General features: G+C 47.9%; 1 protein-coding gene and 1 pseudogene across 1 annotated transcript in view; both read right to left on the reverse strand.

Moving 5' to 3' along the window:
• LOC144104474 (iris-like) overlaps positions 1–18,165 on the reverse strand; it is a 150,272-nt gene extending 132,107 nt beyond the window's left edge. The window contains exon 1 of the mRNA XM_077637515.1: positions 17,932–18,165. Within this exon, the coding sequence (XP_077493641.1) occupies positions 17,932–18,092 (161 nt within the window). The 5' untranslated portion in view covers positions 18,093–18,165. The remainder of the gene's footprint in view (positions 1–17,931) is intronic.
• Positions 18,166–22,569: 4,404 nt separating this feature from the next.
• Positions 22,570–24,561, reverse strand: LOC144105187 (uncharacterized; annotated as a pseudogene).
• Positions 24,562–24,899: the final 338 nt, after the last annotated feature.

Here is a 24,899-nt window from a genome sequence, read left to right on the forward strand (position 1 = left end):
GGGCTCCCATTTTGGCGGACGTCGGAGTCTCCTACAGTCCTCTTCCACTCTACGATGCCGCAGACCCGCTTTCGCCGCCGCCAGCAGCTGGCCCAGACCAGCCTCGCACTCGCCTACGCAGCCTTCGTCGGAAACCGGCTCGCCTCGGCAGCCCCTGGCTTCCTCCCCGCCGCTCCTGCCCGGGCGACCCTCTTCAGAACACACGAGGTAGGCTAAACATCAGCTTTCCCGAAAGGCCTGCTCCCACAGCTGCCTTATTCGTTTCGTTGGACGCACCTCAATGCAGCAGTTCCCACCCAGGGACAGATTCGGCCCAGGCCCCACCTTCTCGCCCCCGACTGCCGTTATCGCCACAGCCTCCTGACGACAAGGAACGCTTTGTGACCGCATGCGTGTCGCGTTTTTCGACATCTCCGTCTGCTTCGCCACACCAGCCAACAGCTCCACAGGCCTCTACAGCGATGTCGAAGCCGCAGCCAGCAGATGCTAAAGGGGTCTCGGCCAAATACACGCCTGCTAGCCGCAGTTCCAGCTCAAGCAAAGGTCCCCAGAGCACTTACAGTCACACGAAGCAGGATGAGAAGGCTAAACCTGTGACAGCAGTGCGAAGCAAGGCGATTGTCGCCCGCACAAATTTGCCTCACAATGACCCTGAACCGGTGCCAGCGCCCGTCCTCCAGCTAAACCAGACAACTGATGTGGGCCTTCTTGCTCCCCGCTGATGTTAGCATCTTCAAAAAACCATGACACCACTGGCTCGTCCGCCACCAACCGCACGTGCCACAGGCGACCACCGCATAAAACATCTCGTCTACAGCATATTCCGGTTGCACCCACAGTGCAGTTTCATCCGCCGCTGTCTAGCGACATGCATTGGCTGACCAAGACCGCGGACGGTGCCGTGGCTTTCTTCTATTGCCGCTACATCGCCGGCGTCGTCCTCCATGAACGGCTCGGCGCCACTCGTCCGGGCGCCCGCTGCGTTCAAGACAGTCAGTCCACAGCTGGCGGTCCGCATGTCCCAGCAGCCTCATGCAGTCCTCAAAAGCCATTCACCCGCCCTGCACATCACTGCGTCTTCCGTAGCCGCCATTGTGGTCACCAGACAGTTCAGACCGGCAACAGCTGCACGACTCTCGGGACCTCCGACACACCTGGCAAACTCTGTTGCGCCGCACCTCATGGGTGAGTCGGCGGCTTCTGCACTAGAACCTCTGGTCCTGGGTCCACTTAGCAGGTTCTCTCACATTCTTCACCTGCCCCTAAACGTCCCTGCACGCCCCCCGAAAACTAGGCCGCAACGCCACACCAGAGTCGCACGCCTGAGCCTGGTCTTCTGACCCAGGAGGCCCTGCACGGACCTCTTAACACATGCCGACTACACGTCTAGGGGTGGGAACCCTGTAGCGACCCACGCGGCCGGCACTGCCGAAATACCGAAGCGGTCGAAGTTTCCCAAGCACGCACTGGGTAGAACGCTCGGGACCTTGGTCAGGGCCTGACGCTGACGCCGCTGCTCCGCTGCTCTCTCTTCTCTGCAGCTCTCCAATAAATGTGGCCGCGGTCGCCTTCCTGTGCGACCTCCACAAAACATTTGGGCGACGCCGTGGCTGGCATGGGCTGCACAATATGATGTCCTTGCAAATAGCCAAAGAAAAAGGGCTTTGCTAACCGTGTCGGGGTGTGAGGCTTTTAATATGAGCCCCTGCACAACGGCGTGCCAATTGAACTGTAGAGAACAGCGACTGTTATGCGGCAGAGAGAAGAAAACACTGCGTTTCATGGCTATTGGTTTCAAAAACTGGTGTGCGAAATCTGCAGTGTTTGCTATGGGACAAAATATCTCCCACTCAGTACGCGATCCTGCTACCAACTTCTACATGCAAGTAGTAACCCCATTCCTAGTGTATTTTTACATCTTTAAAGAATAAAAATTGATTTAGGTACCCAGATTTACTCTACCATACTGTTTTCTTTTCCTTTCATTTTATCTTTGCTTCATCTCCCCACAACCAGGCTTCAGGCTAGGAAACATGCCAAGGTCGAAGGAGAATCCTTTGCCAATGAGGATGTACGCAGTTACCTGCTACCGTGACTTGCCTGGCCAGAAGCGGAACTCAGCGATAAGGTGCTTATTTTACCCTTGCCGCCCGGCTACGGCTATTGTGCACGTAACTTTTCAAGCTGTCTTTGAAACGTTTACGGTTTGTTCCTCAATGTCTATGATGCCGGCTACATTAGAAATCTTTTTTTGACTGAACTCCAAGGTCATTTGTAACCCAGCAAAAAGGAACGTTTTCTTGAAAGTAAGAAATAAATATGGACGTTACTAAATTCTGCGGTGCGCTTAGGAGGTGCTGTCCTGTGCCGTAACTTTTTCTTTTATCGCGTAGTGGTGACTTTTACAAACGAACACGGTGACTTCACTTGCGTGCCCGAGATAGCTTCGGATGTTAAGGAAAATAATTAATGGTGCATGAATATGTTTTCTACAAGTATAGCGGTGCACTGCCGCCAGTGTGGAAGCATGCAGCGTCTCTGAAATGCTATTTTTTTTTTCAGCCATTCACATTGTGTTTGCGAAATTGGGATTTTTAAATATATACGCGCAATGTTTCAAATTTTTGGTTACAGTAGAACATAACGCGTGTATCAAATGGTAAAGAGCCCGAATATCTGGGCGCTACAGTTTGTGGTCAAAGGGGAGTTTCTTGACACCTGCGGGGCTCTCTTTTAACACGAAAAATGGGATTTGGAGAGGCAGCTTCGTATGAGGAAACAGTAAGTTTCATCCTAAATTCAAATATATTTTTTAAAAATCTGAAGTTTTGGTATTTATTCATACGTACGATTAAGAATGTCGCGATATAGGTCAATGAACAGCCAAAAATAACCCTTTAGTTCTCTTCTGCGATTGTGGACCGGTATAATTTTAAACCCCAAATCAACTTGTATGTGTCCCATGTTTACAGGTTTTGTCACCGGCCTCGAGCCTCTGTTGCGAGCTAATTCAGTTGCCTGCCTTGGCAGTGGCTGCAGGCAGTCTTGGTGGGCAATGAAATACGGACAGTAAAGCAGAAGGGATCTAAATGTAAAGGAAAAGCTAGGTTATGTTGTCACGCTACAGTACTGAAAAGATAACAAGATCTCAGTAAGACGATCAGAGGAAAGAGCAGAGGAATGAGGACAGGAAGCGGGTGAAAAGAAAATGAAGACTGGAGAAAGGAGCCACCCGCCGCGGTGGCGCAGTCGTTAAGGCGCTCGGCTACTGATCCAGAATTCCCGTGTTCGGGCCCGACCGCGGCGGCTGCGATTGGTAGCTTAAGCTACACTGGCCGAGGTTGAGCAGTTTCGCATGCATCCTGGAGAGCCGTGCTGCGCATGCGTGAGGAGCAATGACGTCAAAAAGGCGAATAAAAAAAGCCCTGTATTGAGGCTTGGACTCGAACCAGGACCTTTTGCGTTTGAGGCGGAGACGCTACCACTCCGCCACGACAGCTCGATGTGTAATCGTGAATAAAGACGCAAAATAAATAAGCACAAGGTGGCTGACATAAGGAAGTTTAATTTGGAGAGAATCGAGCATGCTCTCAAGAATGGAGGTAGCCTAAAAGCGGTAATGAGGAATCTGGGCATAGGGAAAAATCAGATGTATGCGTTAAGAGACAAGGAGGGCAATGCCATTAGCAATATGGATAACATAGTTAAAGTAGCCGAAGGAGCCGAATGGGGTATAGCGCATATGGCAGGTTCTCTCAGATCATGATTAGCAGGTTACCATTATCCCTCAAGAGAAAACTGTACGACAGCTATATCCTCCCGTACTCACCTACGGGGCAGAAACGTGGAGGCTCACGACAAGGGTTCAGCTTATGTTAACGACAGCACAGCGAGCCACGGAAAGGAAAATGATAGGTGCAACATTAATAGATCGGAAGCGAGCAGAGTGGGTGAGGGAACAGGCGCGTGTTTATGACATCCTAGTCGAAATCAAGAGGAAGAAATGGGCTTGGGCACGGCATGTAATGCGAAGGCAAGATAACCGCTGGTCCTTAAGGGTAACGGAGTGTATTTCAAGAGAAAGGCAAGCGTAGCAGGGTGTGGCAGAAGGTTTGGTGGGCGGGTGAGATTAGGAAGTTTGCAGGCACAGGGTGGGCGCAACTGCCAAAGGACAGGGTTAATTCGAGAGACATGAGAGAGGCCTTTGCCCTACAGTGGGTATAGTCAGGCTGATGACGTTGATGATGATGATAATGATGAGTGAATGCGCGCCTTTCATATATGAACTCTTCCGAACCAAATGTCGCCCCGCTTACGCTACGTATATCCTGGTCTAGCCGGGCTACCATCAAAAATTGTTTATGGAGGCAAAACGTTAAGGTGCCCGCGTGCTGTGCGATGGCAGTACACGTTAAAGGTTCCCAGATGGTCGAAATTATTCCAGAGCCCCCCACTACGGCACCTCTTTCTTCCTTTCTTCTTTCGCTCCCTCTTTTATCCCTTCCCTTACGGCGCGGTTCAGGTGTCCAACAATATATGAGACAGATACTGCGCCATTTCCTTCCCCACAAACAGTTAATATTAGAAAGGGTAAACGAAATCACCAAGAATAGTATGACTGTCTATGAAAAACGAATGTTTCCGTGTATTGAAACTGGCTCTTTTAATCCTGTTTCTGGCATAAGCACCTTGCGCGTTACCTAAGAGTTCTCAACGATTTCGCCTTCAACTCAAGGACAACCATGGCTCTATTTCTTTTCTAAATGACTTTTACCTTTAAACCACCTCTTGGGTTTTTTGCCTGTATAGAGTTATCCAAATCTTTAATTAAATTGTTTTCACGATCTCATGCCCCTCGTGGCGTCGAACTCTGCGCTTCGTCCACAGTGTATCATGCCGCTTAGGTGCCGTCATGCCTAGTCCATCCGTCAGCTTATTTTCGCCGTTAGTGTCTCGCGCACCATATGGTGCGCCGGCGTGCAGTAATGTCAAGAAGCGTATAAGTAGAATCGCTAGAGTTCTTATACCATGAGGCGCTTCTTGTAGTGGCTTGATTTCCGAGCACACCCACTTGGACGATTTGCACAGCTGCGCGCAACTCCCCGCTTTTCAGAACAGACATGTACACGTATTCTCTTTTTGCAAGGTCTATAAAAGATTCGAACCAGCTCCCTGTATAGAGCGTCAATTATATCAAATAATTTATTTGCATCATAATAAATTCCTTGTTCATGGCATATATTGATCATCTGTCGTTATACATTTTCTCTACATAACCTTGTCGCCTGTTTTCTTATGTATAATGTGCCATGCCCCACTACCCCCACTGTAATGCCACTTGGGGCGCTGTTGGTATTTGAATAAATAAAAAACTATTAAATAAACAATCATCACTGCGAAGTGATGATTGGACGCCAGGGCGCGTTGAAAAAGGAAAGAGTTAGAAACCACAGTTAGAGCCCTCACCACTGACGCAGAAGTGGTAAATGTCCGCTCAGTTGGCCGACTCTCTACCTATGCCGAAACACAGAGACCAGCGCTGCCACCCAAACCGCATTCATGCTACGCGAGTCCGCATGTGGAGACCCTGATACGTTTAACAATACCAAAGTTCAATGCAGGCGCTCCCTTCGACACCACAATCGACGTTGCGCGCACAGCTGTATAGGCCTGTGCCAGTTGGGCACTCCGAAAAAAGGCTCCCAGGAGTATTCGCAACTAAACTCAACTTCAGGGGGAGCTACGATGTCTGGCAACATGGCAACAGTGGAGGTTCACGCATAAATCTCGTCGCTTATGAATGTTCGTTGCTTGTGGACGTTGCTTGCTTGCGCTTGTGGAGAATCAAATCAAATCAAATCATATTTTATTCTCCAGAAAGTATCTGGATGGTCACCTGGGCTAAAAGCTGTACGAACAGCTTGACGAAGGCCCAGGAAACCATTACATGGCAGCAGCAGACAAAACGAAATAACAATTAATGAACAATACAGTAGTGGTCGTCAATAAATAAATAGAAAAGAAATTATACAGCGTATGCATGAGAGCAACACAGCAGAAATAAGATAACAGAATGTTTATCAATAATGAGTGAATGCAAAAAAAAAAGAGTACAGTGATGACAGACATTTTCTCAGATGACATAAGAATAAATACAGATTACATTTTCACAAAGTATATTCGCAGTTGTTTTGGACTAAATCCAGCAGTATCTTTATATTTATATAGAAAAAATGGCAGATTGTGAGCCAAGGATTGCAGCTTGTAATCAGTTCGAAACTGTGGTAAGGACCAAGTGTCAGTACAACGAGTGTTAACTTTTGGTGTACGATATTCAAGGGAAGCAAGTTGTGTCAAGAAATTACTCATACCTGTGGAAGAAAAGTATGTTATTTGTAACAAACGAAATTCATATATATTATTTACACGGATCATATTGAAAGATGCTATTGTGGAATTAACACTTGATGTTGGTTCGGTGTTTGCGATAAGACGAACAATTTTCCTCTGCAAAACGAGAAGCTTGTTAATATTTCTTTTAGTTGTTGTTGCTCATACCAGTGTACAGTAGTTAATATGAGAAAGAAATAGAGCGTAATATATTTGTAGTTTAGCGCTTGTGGGAAGAAATGTGCGGCAGCGTGAGATTACGCCAGTAACAGCAGACAGTTTTCTAGAGATATAAATAATTTGAGCGTCCCATTTAAGATGGGCAGAAAAATACACACCGAGAACCTTATGCTCGCTGACTATTTCTATATGCTGGTCTTGAAAAACGAATGAATTCACCGGAGGAACTGGACGTTGCTTGCTTGTGCCGGTATATTTGGTTGTTTTGTGCGAGATTAATCGCGTCTTTGACGCTAAGCACTTAATTTTGACATTCTCTGAGGGCACCGAGAGACTATCAGACCTAATTTGGGGCGACGCCGTGGCTGTCGTTATTTGAAAAATCGCGCTAACAGACGAACGCCTTTGCGGAATCAGCTGTGGAGAAGGCGAAGTTTTCCTGTCTCGCCGGTGTCTGTGAAAACGGAAACATGTTGGCACCGTGTTTATTTATTACTACAGGTAACGGCATTGGCGTCTTTGCCATTATTTTAAGAGGACGGGAACATCGCGCTCACCGGAGGTGACACCGGTCGTTGCGCTTTTTATTTGCCGCATTTCTTGCCGCTAACTGCTTGGTAGCAATCAATAATGAACACGTCGAGTCGAGGGCATTTTTTGTACTCAGTTGAGAATATGCAGCTATCTGTGTCGAGAAGGGGCACCAAAATAAGTCGGGATGTGAGTGTGCAACTCGATCGCAAAAATAATATATGCATTCGAAGAGATTCGGTCTTGTGCATGGATAGAGAGTTCACAATGCAATTTCGCCAAAGTAGTCCTACAAAATTTTTGCATGATCGATCGTGTCGCTTGCCTCTCTCAGTGGCGTGAGTTTGCCTGTGCTAAAGCTAAATACGAAATGGTAACCCTTCACAGAAAGTCAAGAAAGCGGAGGTAGCGGAAGTCAAAGCCTAGATCGTGTAAGGGGGGCGGGGGGGGGGGGGGGTGGAGATAAGTAATACTCGCGAAAAGTCCGCGTGCTGCATAACCTTTCTTTTTCGCTTGTGTATCAATCACAACTATCAGATGCCATAAACTCGTTCCCGAGCGAGGGCCTCGGGAGCGGTCGCTTACGCAGGTATTCTGCTCAGATATTTCAACCAGTAAACAGGTGTTTACATCGTACTCGAACGACATATACGTCAAAATAATGCCGAGCGATGCTCACAGAAGCTGGAGTCGATTGTCTTTATTATGGGCCAGCGGGGGCATGGGCTGTTGTTTTTTGCTTTTCTGAATCTTCATATATTGTGATAACGAAATTAAACATATTTTTCACCGATTTCATTTGCCAACCCTTTTGTGCAACTGTCAGATTAGTATGCACTTACAATTTTTATTGACCGTGAAAACACACATCTTACACCTCCTGATGCTTTGTCGAGGCTATATTCACCCATAATTTAATTTTTATGCCATTTCTGCCAACTTGAGTGCTCCTTCGTTTGCAGCTATCAATTTTCACTGTTCTGATGTTTATTTTTCAACAGCGCAGCTCAAATTGCCCGTCAGCCATCCTCAACTACTTCGATGCAGGTGCCTAGGCACCAAGCTAAAGAGTTCATGCAGAAGGCTGGAAGACATCCTGAAACATGCATGTGAAATGAAGCACACAAACAGTGGTTAAAGACAAATAGAGTATGTGACACGGAACGTTCTCTAGACTGGCTCAGATATTGAAATGACCCCTTCACGGCAAGTATTGCGTATAAATGTGCAGTATAAGCAAATACTCCGCATGCAAAATTCACAAGACACATTTACTGTAGTGCCCTGATAATACGACCCCCGCTAATATGAACAACTCGAATTATGGACAGTTGACCAAACTTTTTCAGTGTATTTACGACTCGTTAGTATGGGCACTCGCTGTCTGGACAATGCACATAATGAAAATACGCGGAGTTCGTTGAGATCCGTGTACTTTTGTCCCGTTAATATGGGCAGCGATGAGAACAAAATCCCGAGTGCCTCAACCAGATGTTCCGCCCCTCACAGTTTGAGTGCAGAACACCAGCGAAAGGCAGGCGGATGTGCAAATGCCTGAGTAGTCACCTTTCTGTGTGTGCATGGCTCCATGTTTTACAATGGTAAGGTGCCAGGTCGGCGTACCTGACCATTTGCCACATTAGGTGACTGCGTAAAGCAATTATCCGCAAGCTTCGTTGAAAACCACATTTACCTGTTCTCAGCCGAGTGATGAGTACAAAGTTTTTGCTATGTGAACAATCGCAGTAGGTGATACATCTCATCAACAAGCACTATAGTTCATCTCATTGACCACTACAGGCACTTCAAACGAGCTTCACCCTAAACCGTTTGAGTTCCAAAATAATGGCAACCAGAATAATGCACCTGAGCTGCTAAGAGTGCCCAATTTCCACTTCACTGCCCACCGCTGTGCTTAGGAGTCTGTAATCATAAAACTGCTTTCAAAATATCTGTTTTTGTTTTTATTCGTGATTCGTTATTACGGACGACTTGCTTTATAGATACTTTTGCTCGGGAACCAAAGTGTTTACATCAATGAGGCTCGACTGCATTCATTCCTTACTCAAATTCGGAAAAGCAAACCTATCTGCACCCTAGCCATTGTTACTTGAACCACGAAAGATGACATTGTGTATCAGTCATGGTGACGGACAGAGTGATGGACGCCATTTAGTGTCGAAAGAACGAAAGCCTGTCGTCGTTTATTGCATCATATATATATAGCCACCCTGGGCGAGAGGGTAGTGTTATCAGGAAAGGGAACGTCGGCACATGTGTGCACGGAAACAAAGATAAACGCGCAGAGAAGCAGATATGGCACATCCCCCTCCTCAATGAACAGTTCACTTGAAAAACTCTTTCGCCGTTACTTGCTGACTTGTTCAAAGTTTCCCGTGTAGCCCAAGCGTTCCGGTGGTCTAACTTGCCTCTTCGATTTTCTGAGGATTGGCGGCGGTGGCCTTGATGCTATCGCAGGCAGTGGCACATTTGTAGACGACAGATAAGGATCAGCCGATGTGCTTGCCTCATCATCAGAGTTGTCACTCGATTCATCCTCCGATGCTTTGCGGTGGTCTTTCGTTCCCTACAAGAGTTGGCGGTTTCGCCGTAGCATATTATCGTCTGCCGTCTGTACATAATAGGGCCTCGGCCCTGCTGGTGCTAGCACTCTGGGCTTGCGTGACGATGAGCCCTTCTTTATGCGCACTATGTCATCCTTGTTCAGGAGCGGGAGGGATGAGCGATTGATGTTTGTTTGTGCTTCCTCACCTCCACGATTGACTCCTCGCGAAGGTCAGGCAGTGGGGTCCGCAGGTGGCGTCCTTGAAGAAGCTCTCCCGGAGAACGACCGTCCTCCAGGTGGCTTGCCCTGCAAGCCAGTACACCAAGCCATAAGTCTTTGTTAGCCTCAGAAGGTTTCTTGAAGATTCGTTTGAAATTTGCACTCCTTTTTCGGCCAGACCATTTTGCCTTGGAAACTGCGGACTCGACGTGACGTGATTGAAGTCGTACGCTTTCGCGAACTGTAAGAATTCGCGACTAGAAAACTGAGGCCTGTTATTCGTGCATACCGCGACGGGATCGCCGTATCTTGCAAATATTGCATCTAGCTTTTCGATTACCGAAGCACCCGTGGTCCCGTGTAGCAACCCGGCTTCTGGAGAGTTTGACATTGCGTCGTATGCACACAAGTAGCATCTCCCGGCGTACTGGAATATATCGACTCCGTAAGGCATGTTGCTAGCCTAGTTTGTTTAGCAATTTTTGAAGCTTGGAAAAAATCCACCTAGCGTGTGTCCTGTCTCTTACCCTTACTTTGGTCCCTATCCGGGTAAGCGCTAGTCAATATGTTTCACTGCTTGATAAGAGATCGCAAAGCAGCTGTTTTCTGGACTAGCGATGGCAAATATTTGCTGAAGTAATTAACCATGCCCAGCAACCTCTGAACTGCAAGCTTGTTATCGGGCCTTCGCATCTGCACTTGACCGGCGAATAAGGCCGGATTTGGGCTGATTCCTTTGTCGCTGATGATATCGCCCAGAAATTCTATCTCTTGCACGCCGAGCTGCCAATTTTGTGCATTGAACGTCAAGCCTCCCGACTGCGCTGCTTTCAGCGCGCTACGAAGTCGCTGGCTATGCTCTGCTTTATCAGTTCCCCAAATTAGCACATCGTCCACGCACACGTGAACGCCTGGCAGGCCATTAGAGATCTTGTTTACCGCCTGAAATACTTCGCTAGCCGATGAAATGCCGAACGGCGAACGGAAGAAACAGTAGCGACTGAAGGGTGTTGCGAACGTGCATACTTTTGATGAAGGCTGATTTAACGGAACCAAATGGATGCCGGCGTTGGCGTCGTGACGAGAGAAAAACTTCGCGCCTGTAAGTTCAGCCTCGATGTCTTCTCGGCGGGGCATTTGATATTGCACCCTCTTTAGGGACGCATTTATCCTTCTTGGGTCCATGCAAACCTGTAGCTTGCCATCTTTCTTCCGAACAATAACGAGAGACTTACCCAATAAGTTGGCTCGCTGACTTTTTTGAATGATGTTCTCTCGCTCCATGCGCGTCAGCTCTTCCCGAAGTGGTTGTTGCAGTGCGAACGGAACCCTTCGCGCCGGCTGTACAGCTGGGACAGCGTCTTCTTGCAGCACTATCTTGTACTCGCGGTTGATGCGTCCCATTCCTTGGAAGAGCTGAGGGAATTCTTGAAATACGTCCCCGCTTGCCGCCACGGTGCCGACCTCTCGATGAAGTAGCCCGAGGCGTTCGCTCGCATCCAGCCCCATGCAGGATAGCCTGGTAACCCTTCTTTACTACGAAGAAGTCAGTGCAGATCTTTTGGTCGCCGATGAGGAGAGGTACCGAGACGAAGCCGAAGTGCTTATTGATATCACGGTTGTATGAGCGCAGAGTCGCCATGCTGGATATCAGGGGACCGACGTTCAGCTTTCAATTCATTGAGAGGGGAATTAGGTTCGCCTGTGATCCTGTGTCTACCTTCATCGACGACTCTTTTTTGCCGATCGTTTCTTTGACGAGCCAATCGCGGTCCGTGCCGACGGCGCTGATCGAGAGGTCTAGAACGTCGAAGTTCTCCTCGTGCTGTATTTCCGCGACTCAAGTCATTGATCTGCAACATATGGCGAAGTGGAATGGTCCGTTGCAAATACGACACTCTTTGCCGAACGCTGGGCACCGTCGAGGTGCATGTGACTTTCCACACCTGGGAAACAAATCCTTGCTGAGGTGGGCGTACTCTTGCTCCGCTTGAAATGACAACCTCAACTTGGGCTTCATTTCTTTTTGACCACAACACACTCTGGCGCGCAGAAGTATCGGCTGCCTTGCACGGTGAAATTGCTTTTCGAGAGTCAACTTCTCCCTCAGTTTTGTCGAGTTCGTGCCAAACACTATCTGGTCTCGAGCCATGTCTTCTGTGAGACTGCCAAAGTTACAGTACCGAGCTTGCTTTTTTAGATCCCGCAAGAAACTCTCGAAGGGCTCTGCTTCTGACTGTACTCGGGTGCGGAACACGTACCTCTCATGCACCTCATTCTGTTGCTCGACGCAGTATGCTTCAAACTTGGCGACGATGGTGCGAAAGTCCTCCCTGTTCTCTCCTGCGGAGAATGCCAAGTTATTGAAAACTTCAATGGCGTACTAGCCTGCCACGCTCAGGAACAACGTTGTCTTTGCCGCCTCTGTTTGTGGTTTTTCAGTGCATTCCGTTGCTTTCAAGAACAGTTCAAATCACTGCCTGAAAAGCTTCCAGTTCCTTCCATCATCTCTGGTTATGCGTAGCGATTCCGGTGAGTAGACGCCTATCCGTAGTGCTCACTGCGCTGCGATGCTTTAAGGCGAATCCCACTTCTGACACCATGTATCAATCATGGTGACTGGCAGGGTTATGGAAGCCAGTCCGTATCGAAGGAACGAATGCCAGTAGTTTATTGCATCGCATATATTGACACGTCGGGAGAGAGGGTAGTGTTATCAGGAAAGGAAACGTCGGCACATCTATGCTCGGAAGCAAACACACATGCCCGCACAAGCAGATATGATACACAATGTAACTGTTTCGTACATAAATTCTAAGAAAAAGAGCCAAGGACTTGAGACGTGCAAGAAAGGTATCGCTTCACACCAGTTTCCTTTAATAGGGTGACATTGTCCCTTTTTCATGTAAGCGCTGTAGGAGGAGAGAGATGGCTTAGAGACCATGTGCCCAATCACGGTGTAAGAGTAGAAAGGTGTCTCAACGAGCGCTCGGCATGTGGCTTAAAACTCCTCGCAGTTCTCGACGCTCGGCCAGACGGCGCCACACGACTGCGGCCCCCGTTTGAAGTTAGAAACAGCAAAGTAAATTGGGCAGAAATATACGTTAGCAAGGGAATGTTGGAATATTGTGGAAATGTACATTGAGAGGGAATGAGAACAACGCTTAGCTAAAATGAGTAGATAACCAGAAAATAAGACGCAAATTTTCCGATAATTATCAGTATTTACCAGTCGTTCTCGTGGCCATCAGGTCATTTAGCGTGTGCGAAACATTTGGAATTCCGATCATTCGCTTGCCACCAGGCCAATAAAAAGTGGACGCCTGTATTGATATGTCATCCGTAAATCATCAAACCGTCCAACCTAAAAACATTCAACGTATTTAGACCAACACAGCGTGCAGGTTTTCTGAACAGTGATGCTGACCACGGTTTCTATCTGAGCAGAATGAGATACAGCTATTTTCTGTACTACAGATATTGGCATTAAACAAATGGAACTTGAAATTCCTGGCATAATGTGAAAATATCTACCGCAAGCCTAAAGAGCGCAGGCATGACTGTGACCCAATAAACTCGCATGCTAATGAAACTGCGAAATATTGCACTCATTCGGCCCATATATGACTAGCTTTATTGTCAAAGAAAGCAAGACACTCTAAAATCAGTGTCACTTTTGAGCGAAAGAGCACATGTACGGCCTACAGGACAACACCACGGAAATAAGCTAGACCTCGTTTTTTGCGCTTAATTTTAGAAACTAATACCCCGGCCAATCTACGTACGCTGCAATCAAGAATATACTTCTTTGACAGTTTCCTCAGTGTTTTCGTTCCGTTTCCCATTAATTTTTTCTTTACTTTGGAGTACTGACGAATCCCCATTGACGTAGTTCGTGTGCCTAGTTCAAGTGCGTAGTTCGCCCTTTTCAGTGTCGCCATTTCTTCAGCATTTTCTGGAGACTTCAAACGAAATCTACGTGTTCCAGCTGCCTGACCTCTCTTCGCAAACCACTTTTCTTGGAATTTCAAAGTGTCCGAGAAACTGAGACATCTTGTACAAGTGCTTAGACCTGTGGCTGCAGAATGAACTTGCAATGCTTGCGCCGCGCCACTCTTAATTCAAGAAATCCGCTTCCCAGCTGAACTGGAGGATACGCTTTCGGATTTAATCCACCATGACAGACAACAGCGTCATCTACTTCTTTGAGCAAATTGCGACCACATTTTCAGAGCTTCGTGTCGTATATCACTTGGCAGCTGAAATATCATCTAGTGAGATTTGCCTTCCCAGTATAACAATTACCGTCATAGTCACGTCCTCATTGATATTTACTGTCCTTGTCGACACGACTGAGGAGACGGGATTGGCCTTGCTGTCAAGTGGTTAACTTTGATGCGCTCAGCTTTCGAAAAGTACACGCTTCTGACTCCAGATCTAGTTCGAGACACGATGGCAGCCCCAAGAGCTAGAAGTTAAAATGTTCGCCGGCACTTCAAACAAGCAGCTGAAGCCGCGCGATGTGGTGTCCGCGTTAATTATGATTCCTCCCTATCTTCCTCCGTAGACGGGTCTTGATTCGCCGCATCCTCGAGGACCGTCGAGCGGCGTGAAGCTTAACACGGCGTTTTTTTTTTTTGGCACCGGAATATTGGGCCTCTCAGCAGGCCTTTTCCGTTTTCCCTTCCTTAGTGACTTTCGACATGTGCTCAGAACAGTCAGGGAGCCTTGTTGGCACAGCATCTTTCGCAAGACAATGTTACCGCGGTGCACGCACGAGTACAGGGGCCTTGTACATGGCTTCCCAGGTTTCGACACGAGATGAGGCTCGAAACGCTTCTCACAATAATATTCTGAGGGTTGCAGCGCTCTGTCCTTACGTGGGAAGGCATTTCTCTACACCTTCAAACGTTCTTCGTCCATGGCGCCCAAAACCGCGACAACTTTTCTTTGCACGACTTGTAGCCTGTCGTGCATCGCGGAGCAAACACTTTCGTCCCATTGTCGAAGTACCGAAGCACCGGCGACAGCACCATACACCACCATAATGAAAATAGTCATATTTCAGTCAAAGAATAACAATACAGACCGAATTAGAAGTTTGTGCCTAGAAAACTTAAGCTCAACGGCGCGTTCACTGCAAGCAGATGACCAAGACGCAAATGGAGAGAGGGCCCGCTAGGGTCCGCTTTTCTGCGTCGTCATCTGTCGGCAGAAAGCGAAACTGCGAGACTCTTCGCGCAACGTTCGGAGCACAGGACAGTTGGCGCCGTTGGTAGACCTCTCTTTTCTTACACTGTGTGCCCAATGAAGCCACAAAATATCTTTAAAGTTATGAAGCATGACTTGAGCGCAGGCAGGTGACGCAGCTCGCCTTAACACCATGTAAAAGAGGCCACTTTGCCTTTTGCCGTTATGATTACTTTTGGTGTATTCGTGCGCATTATGAGTCTACTGCTTTTCAGACACTGGAAGACTTTGATGAAATATACATGGGAAAAGTAATGTCGCAGTTCTTACAGAAAGCAAGGTATTGGGCATTTCTAGTTGACACTGGCTTTCACACAGGTAGTTCAAAAGTATTAAATCATCACTCAACATCCTGCAGCTTAGTAGAGCATGCATCCTCAGTGGTAAGTGCTGCATTAATTTGCCCTGATGTACAAAAATTCTAAATTCGGGTCACAGTTCTCCGAAGAGTTAAATTTGTACAGTATATAGTGAAATATTACCAGAATGAATGCCTGTTTATCAGTTAAACATTTTCTGGAACCTCATGTCCACCACGCTATGTATCTGGTGGGCTTTGTTTTGGTTTCATAACTTAAGAATGACTTATGCTGTCAAGAAGGCTTCATGCGGCTTTATGAAAGCCCATATCACTTTATTGCCGCCCACATTTTATATCTCATTGCATATTCAGCTTATTGCTTTAAGACGAGTTGCTGTGTGTATTCTGTAGCTGCTGTGTGTATTCTTGAACAATTCAAGCTGCCTTCAACAACGCGGTAACCATGTCCTGTGAGCACTCTCTAGAGATAAATTTCCAGAATGAAGCCCAGAGAATGCTTCATTCCGGGTACCCGGCATTGCTCCTCTCCTCAATAGCCAAAAAACTGCTCAGCTGCATGCAAAACAACAAGCCCTGTTTTATTTGTAGCCTCATTTAATTTTTGGCTGTGTTTATTGTTTTAGCCTGCATCCTTGTTATAAGTTTTTATCTTTTTCATGAATTTTTCGTGTTAACTGTTGCCCCATCGATGCCATTTTTCTAGTTGATTTTATACCGATTCTTCGCCTGTTTTTAACGCCTCGTTTTTTTCCACTTATGTTTATGCCTGGCTTTTTCCTTGTTACGTTTATTGGTGCGTTCGCGTTTGGCAATTCTTGACCCAGCCTTGACCACTTTGCGTTTTTTCGTGCCGGTGTTTCTTGTTGGGATCAAACCCTCCCTGAATGCACAATCAAAACGTGACTGGGAGTATCTCGTCGTATCTGTGCAGTAGATGCGCTTGCGTGTTAATGCCCTTCTGCTACAATAAGGCACGGATCAGATAAGTTCAAAATAAAGTTCACAGTTCAGCGCAAGTGTTTGTTTGTGTCATCCCTGTGTCTGTCTGCTATCGATGCGATTCCATGACGTTCTCTGAGGTTACCATGGTGTCGGCGCATGCGCACAGCTGCTCATCCGCGTGACGTCAACTCGGCTTTGACGGTGGAGCGGGCGCGCGGCCGCGGCGACGGCGAAGCGCACGCCGCACTTTGCTCCTCTCCGGTTGCCATGGTAACGGCGCATGCGCATAACTGGTCTCCTCATGTACCGCGAAATGCTCGACTGGTATCCCAGTGTAGCTCTCGCTACAAAAGGCGGATTACCAAGGAGGCAGCTGTAGCCAGTAGACAAATGCGTGCATCCCGCAGCATCAACACAGCAGTATCGTGGGTACCAGGGTAATACGGCATATCACGGAAAGAAGTGGGAGACCCAACTCAGATATATTTTAGCTTCCAAGCGCCACAGCGAGGCATCTACGCTGGTTCCCTACGAAAGCGTTGGCAAAGCAACGACTTCGTGTGTGGAGGTCTAGTCTCTCTCAATACTACCCAGGGGAACATATGGCGCCGTGGTCCATGGGAGGTAGTTAAAAAAAGCTTCATCCAAGAAGCGTATTACAGCAGGATCAAATTTCTTATTTGGCTTGAATTAAGTGGGAACGGAAACGTGGATTCTGCCTATAAATGCGTAGCCGCGCCGGGATGGTGTCCTGTCTGCGCAAGTTAAATTATTTTATTGGTGCCTTTTTCACTTTATTATTCACTTTATGCAAGCCAGAGTTCGGTGTTATAAGCAAGTATGGAAACTTCCACAAATTTTTTTCAACGTTTTCGGGGAGAAGACTCGTATCGTTACGGTTATCCTACGTCTCACTCTCAAGCCGAGAAGTAGCCAGGCGAAATATGAAACCTCATCTACCCGGTACCCCTCCCCCTCTCCCTCGTGGCTGAAGTATTGCAGCAGCGCTTTTCTTTCTAGGTAATGTTGAGAAACTTTGCTGTTGCCCCAAGCATAGTGACGGAGAGGTTAGCGCGAACTCTTGAAAGACCACATCCCCGAGGAAGAAGTACTGTCCGCCAGCCTTCCGTGTCCATTCCAAATGGTAAAGCATCATCACCAGCACAAAAAAAAAAGCAGAGCTGGAGCATTGCCTCCGCCTTGCGCGTTTAGCCCGGAGTCTTCACAACGACGTATGATGTCATATTTTGTCTCTAGTCGTTGCTTTGCAGCGCTAGATCCAACTTTTATCGAACCCCTATAGCTTTGTACAGAGTTAATAAAAAGTCTGTTAAAGAAGGTAGCACGGTGAAAGATTTTCGGTGGCAATATTCAACATCAACCAGCTAATGACGTTCACGCCTTTTTGGTTACGCGGGAGCAACACTGTTGCATCCTGGCCTGACAGCTCGTGCGTTTCTTTCCATGTTACTGTGACGCTGAAAGATTTTCTGCGCGTTGGTACGATATTCGTGTCCCCGCGGGTGCTCACCGTTCGCTGCCGGATTGGCTGGCATCGGCCTTGGCAGTTTCGGTCGAGGACTTCGGGTCGGAGGAAGCATCATTTGACTCTGCCCCGGATGGTGTGTGACTCGCCGAAGGTGTGGCAGCCGGTTTGCGCTCGCTGCTGTGCCGGCTTTTGTTCTGACCCATTTTTCTTTCACCGCAGGTGCTGCTTCCTGGTAGCCTTGCACTGTCCTCGATGGCAGCGGTCTTCGTCTCTCTCTTCTTCCTTGCCCGTCTTTAGAGGCGGGCGACTATGTTCCTTTGAATAGAAATTTAACATTCAGCAATACCTTCGCGAACCGGCGAACACCGACAGGAAGGCAGCCATGCAGACAGGGGGAGATTTCGGAAACATGATTTTTGCGCGAACCTGGGCGCTGAAGAAGGTTTGTCGCAATTCTCCGGAGCTTAAATGCAGAGCGGACGCTGATCTTCTGAAATTCTTTACACATTTATTTCTGCAAATTCTTACACATTTCTTCCGGAATTCTTTACTTTTATTTATATAATTTTTATGGTTTCTACTTTGTGTTTATTTCTAATTTTAGCGCGTTTATTTTTGGTACATTTATTTTTATTGTTGTTTTCTGCTGTTATTTTTGTAAATTTTTATCTTCTGGTTTCGTTTTAATTTTTGGTGTTATTTCTGTTTTTATTTATATATTCGTTTATTTAATTTTATTATTTCCTTTTATTGTTGTTTTCTTTTTACTTTATTATTTCTACTTCGTGCTCCGCTGGCTCCCAAGGTCGTTTTGAATACCGCCAAGATCTTGAAGAACGGCAGGAGTAGAAATTTGCTCTAAAAAGTGCGACAAGGATGCGGCGACACCGCTACGCTCATGTGGCAGACCTTCCTTGAAGCTTCCTAGAAAAGAAGTGCTCATGGTCGAGAATTCTATAGTCTGCTGGAAACATGCGCAATACACGCTCTTAACTGGTTCATTCGTCCACAAACTTGTCCTGTCGCGAAAGTACGGCAGCCAATTGCTGACGTCGCATATTTAAGTATAATAGTCATGCCTAGTAAGAATCATAAGGCTGCAAATCGTACAGCGTTAAGAAGAAAAAAACACCGAAATGGGAGTAAATGGCGTGTCCTATAGCGCAAACCAAAAAAACCAAAAAAAAAACAGGCAATGGCTTAGCCTGGATATACATGCGAAAAGCTTCAGTTATGCTTGGTTTGACATCATTGTTATGCTTCGTGGCTTAGGTGGTATTGTGTACGTAGGGAGACGTCGAGAGTGGAACACCCTAGTCGCACTCGCACTTTCACTAAGTCGTACCATGTGGTCGTTGTAACGGTGACTCTTGGGATTTTCCTCTTCTGACTCTCTTGTTTCCTCTTCCTCACTCGTTTGGCTGCTGCTGGCTGAAGATGCGGCCAAAACACGCTTTTCGGCTTCTTTCCGATGTCGTTTATTAAGGCGTGTTTCCCGTTGTTCAGGCGTTTTGGCTTCACGTTAAGCTTTGGCTTTATTATTTTTTCACTGTTGTGCAGCCAACTCCCAAGCGAGTACTTCTGGATCGGATGAATTTAGTTTCTCAGCTTTTCTGCGTAGTCTAGCAGCAGCCTCACCCTCCTTCCCTTCCATGCCGAGTGCGGACGCCTATTTTCTGGCAAGCGCATTATATAGCCTCGTTGCACATGCCCATGACGCACATGTGCAGTAGCGCGGGGCTGCACCGAAAGGTCAGGCGATGGAGTCGGCGGCGGCGACGACTGCGGCAGCGGCGAGGAGCGACAACCTGCGTGGCGCGTGACATCACTCGTTTTCGCGCATGCGCATAACTCACCAGTTCGGCTTACGCGAAACTCGGCTCTGACCCGCGTAGTGAAGCTTTTCGCGTCAGAAGAAGGTTTTATTTACTCTGTATAAATTGAGTATTTTATTTACTCCCTTATACAAGGAAGGTATATGGGAGTACAAAGGAGTAATTTTTTTACAACCCACAGAAATAGACGCCAAAAATGGCGTCACGTTGATATATCCTCATTCAGGCTCATTCTTACAGCAGTGCCAGCGGCGGAAACGGGCAATAGCTGCGGGGGCCGCCGGCAACCAAGCTTGGGAAACTGCGCTGCTCTAATGCGACCCCGCTTCAGGCGTTGTTTTCGCCGTCTGCAAGCCCAGGGGCGGCGCACGCGGAGACGGCAGCAGTCGTCTGCTCTTGCTGCACGAGTTCGTTTGGTTGGCTATGTTCTTAGATAAAAAGGTGTAACATTAAAATCAATAGTTCAAAACTGAAAGAGTCGTGGAGTAGTTCTCACGGTCATGCACCACGCCATATTTGACTAAAACCAGTGCAGTATAAGGTAAAACATTAATGCACCGCTGAAGGTAATTTGGCATGGTAGTGTTTGCTTACATATTCACTTCGTTAAATCTTGCATTTAAATATGGCCCAGAAAAAATGTACACACATGAGCTCGTTGAAGAGCTCAGCATTGGAACTATGTTCTATCTCAGTTCTATGCAACGCTCTATGATCTGCTGAAACTTACCCCGAGAACCACACTGAAAAAAACAACTGAGAATTAGGCCTAAGCGGGGGCTCTAACGGCGTGGCGACACTAGCAAAGGAAAGGCAGATATGGTTAGAGCACTGGAGGCTTCACAAGAGGAGTTCAATTATGTAGCTTACTGTAGCGGAAAACGTCGACAAGCCGATATCTAATTGTACCGCGGCAGGCGCACGTGAAGGAGCAAAAGTGAGCAGATACCGCGACGATGGTAACAAAGAGGTTGACACTCACCGCCATTATCGTAGGACTGACCACAAGCAGAGGAGATGCTAGGTGCCTGGGTGGATAGCGCGAAGGGGTGTTTTTTTACTCTACTGGAGACTTAGGGCGCATTGAGGCCAAGAAACTTCAATAAAAATGTGAGTTATAAGGAGGAGAATCGCTCTTTATGCCCAATTAATGAGAGCTGGAAGTAAACTAGGTCATTTAGCGCATTTTCACTCCATATTGATGGACTGAAAGTTTCCGCATATGAAGTTTAAAGGGTGACATTTAGCACATTTTCACTCATATTGATGGACTGAAAGTTTCCGCATATGAAGTTTAAGGGGTGAGGCAAGCCATTTAAACTCCGATTCTGGTTTATTCATGTTTAAAGTGTACGGATGAAAGGAAACGGTGCCGATTGAAAAACCCATCAATAACTCACAATATTACTTACCCTCACGCCTTTCTTCTCTAATTCGGGAAAAAAATATCGACCTGATCCTCTGAACTCAAAAAGAATACGATCAGTTAACAAAACTGACGGGGCACAGTTAAACTGTGAGGCCAATGCGATAGCGGCTCTTTCTGGTGTTATTGCTCATGGATGGAAGCTGATGAAGACGAGAGCATCTAAAGCACCATGCGAGATGAAACATTTGCTGCAGATGTTTTAAATGGGCTTATAGAGGAGTACCTGGACAAATTTCGAACTTATATCAATATTTTCATTGCCCCTCAGCAAAGAGAAAATGCAGCTATTGGCATTTATTCCAGTGCTCTTGACGGGAGTCATTCCTTTCGGGCCCCCTGATTATACACCTATATTTACTGCTGAATTTCCAGTGAGTTGGGTGGGTTACATAAGGTGTCTTGCAACGTTAGAGAGTTGATTATACTTGCTTACAGTCTTTCTGTTCTGACTGAACTCGTAGGCTCGAGGGACGCTCTTCTGGGCCGTTCACCAATGTTTTTCATTCATTCCATCACATCGTAAAGAAGTGCGCTTTCACTGGATAACTGGACATTGTGGTATTGATGAAATGTGACGGCTGATAATGTATAGGAAGCGAGTATTGACTCACACGGGTCAGTTGCGGTACCGTCGTTCATATACAGGCTTCCAATGCTGCAGTGAAAACTAAGCTGCAAATATAAGCAGCAAAAAAATCCCGGAAGAACCGCAAATTGCCTTTAAGCAGGGCACTCGTTTAGAGGAAAATCTGTGTATACTAACGCCATGCATTTAAATGGCTCTGAGAAACTCAAGATACGGTTGGCTCTTCTAGAAAAAAAATGGCGCATATGACAATGTTAGCTGGGAATTAGTCTGCTTTCCTGCTTTTATTAGAAAGCAGGACTGGATAGCGACGTAATAGAGGTTATTAGGGAGACATACGAGAATATTAGAATGAAAATAAACTGGCAAGGGCCACACGGTAAAGGGCTAAAATACTCAACATAGAACTCTTCTCGCTACTGCTGCTTTTAATTTACACAGCAAGGTTGGAACGCATGCTAATAAAGAGTAGAGCACGGTTTAATTTACCCTATAGTCGACAAGGACGCACAATAGCCCGATGTCTTCCGGGTTTAGTGTACGCATATGTACTTTTTGCAGACACCAAAAACGACCTACAACGCCTCTCAGAGAAGGTTGTAGGAAACACTGAATTCGAATTCAGTGGTAAAAAATCGAACGGGTCGGTATTTAGCGATACCAAGGCTGGAACATTATCAAAATGGGAACGTGAAATACGGCGCTTATAGATAGAATTGAAGGGGGAGAGGAAGGGGGGGAGGGTGCATTAATGACGAGCTTGGATTGGTGCAAACTTTATTTGTACCTGCAGTTGGGCGCTCGCGCGCCCCGACGAGGGCCTACGTCGTCTACGAGGTTACCGTTACTCGGCGCGGGTCTCCGCGCGCCGTTGCCGACTCGCTGGGTCCCTGCCTTTAGAGCGCCCCGAGGACCTGCTGGACGGCCCATAGCTGTTGGTCTTGGTCGTTGCTCTTCGCGGCTGCCTCCAGCCGCGGCGGGATTGTTCTTGATCTTGCTTCCTTTGGATTTTTGATGCAGTCCCACAAGATGTGCGTGTGATCTGCCGTCTCCCTCCGGCAGACTCTGCACGTATCGGTCGGGTAGGTCTCGGGGTACATGCGATGCATCAGTCCCGGGCTCGGTAGCGATCCGGTCTGGAGCTGTCTCAGTAGTACCGCCTCCGCTCGACTCAGCCTCGTGTGCGGGGGTGGGAGAGTCCTGCGAGCCAGGCGGTAGGCCTTCGTGATTTCGCTGTAGTCCGTCATGCGGTCCTTGGCTCCGAACCACGTCGGACGGTGTGTTGCCGGGGCGCGGTTGGTTAGCGCTCGCGCCGCTGCGTGTGCCGTCTCATTGTGGTTCTCACTGCGTTCCCACGCGTCGCCCGCGTGCGCCGGAAACCACTTGATTCTTACTCTTCTGTCTTGCAGTTTGGTCGCTCGTAGTACGCGCCCGGCCTCCCTGCAGACTTGGTCTTTGGCGAAGTTTCGCACCGCCTGTCTCGAGTCACTCAGCACCGTGTAGCAGTCTGCGTCGGCGATGGCCAGGGCGATGGCCACCTCCTCCGCTTGTTCCGCTCCGGCGCTTCTCACGCTGGCTGCCGTCCTCGTGGCGCCGGTCGACGCCTCTGTGACGACCGCTGCGAAGGCGTTCCGTTGGTATTCGGCCGCGTCCACGTACCGCGCGTGCTCGTCGTTGGCGTGCAGGTCGATGAGAGCCTTGGCCCTCGCCGCTCTTCTTCCCTTGTTGAACTCTGGGTTCATGTTCTTGGGTATGGGGTCGATTCTGGTCGGGCGTTGGACCTCTTCGGGGACGGGGAGCTTCATCTCCGCCTCGTTCGAGTGTCCTCCTCCTAGGTCGTCCAGTATCTTCCTCCCGGCTTTGGTCGTGGACAGCAGCTCCAGTTGAGAGGTCCGTTGCGCTTCGGCTATTTCTTCGAGCGTGTTGTGGATCCCGAGTTGTAGGAGGCGGGTCGTGTTCGTGGACTCGAACAGGTCCAGCGCCGTCTTGTACGCTGTTCTGATGAGTACATTGATTTTGTTGCGTTCGTGTTGCAGCCATCTGTGGTAGGCTGCAACGTACGCGACGTGGCTGATGAAGGATTGGACGAGCCTGATTAGGCTCTCCTCTCTCATGTCAGCCTTCCGGGTAGTGAATCTTTTGAGGAGTCGCATAGCGTTGGCCGCTTTTGCCGTGAGACGGGCGATGGTTTCGCTGTTTCTTCCATGCTTTTCGATGACCATGCCTAGGATGCTGATGTTGCTGACCTCGGGATTCACGGTGCCGGATTTGGTTATGATTCTGATTTTTTCGCATTCGCGTTGTCTAGTCTTGCCTCTGCCAATGTTCGTAGGTGGGAGTATGAGGAGCTCTGATTTGCTCGGCGAACATCTCAGTCCGGTGCCTTCCAGCTGGTCTTCTATCGCGTCCACGGCGGCTTGCAGAGCGCCCTCGATGTGGGCGTCGCTGCCGCCGGTCACCCACAGTGTGATATCGTCCGCGTAGATGGTGTGGCTGACGTCTTCGATGTCTGCGAGCTTCTCGGCCACTCCGATCATTACCAGGTTGAACAGCATCGGCGAAATGACCGATCCCTGCGGTGTGCCGGTGCTCCCGAGCTTCTCTTGGATTTGTAGGTCGCCTGCTCGTAGCTCGGCGGTCCTGTCCGTGAGGAAGTCCTTGATTTAGTTGTAGGATCTTTCGCCCACATTGAGCTTAGGGACTTGGGACAGAATCGCCGAGTGTTTCACATTATCGAAGGCGCTCTATAGGTCGAGCCCCAGGATTGCCTTGTCGCGGGCGCTGCCGCCATCGTCTATGATTTGGCATTTGAGCTGCAGCATCGCGTCCTTCGTGCTTAGGTGCTGTTTGAAGCCGAGAGAGAATATTTAAAGAGCTATGAAATACATCTCGGGGCGAAAGGAAATAGGAACGCGGCCATAATGAAGCCTATAGCAATATAAGGGTGCACTCATATGAAGTGAAACGAGGACGCGAGAGGCGGCTCTGGTCACGCAGGTCTACCGGTAGTAACACCTGCCATCCCGGTACAGTGGCGCATCGCTTAACCGCTGCCCTACAGCGCAAAGAGGGCTATGAATACTCTCATTGATCTTTGAACGTAAACTCGAGAATGACCATTTCTACATATTTAGGAAATAACCGATGGATTTTGTCGCGT

Source organism: Amblyomma americanum, chromosome 9 (assembly GCF_052857255.1).
Source record: "Amblyomma americanum isolate KBUSLIRL-KWMA chromosome 9, ASM5285725v1, whole genome shotgun sequence".
Lineage (NCBI taxonomy): Eukaryota > Metazoa > Arthropoda > Arachnida > Ixodida > Ixodidae > Amblyomma > Amblyomma americanum.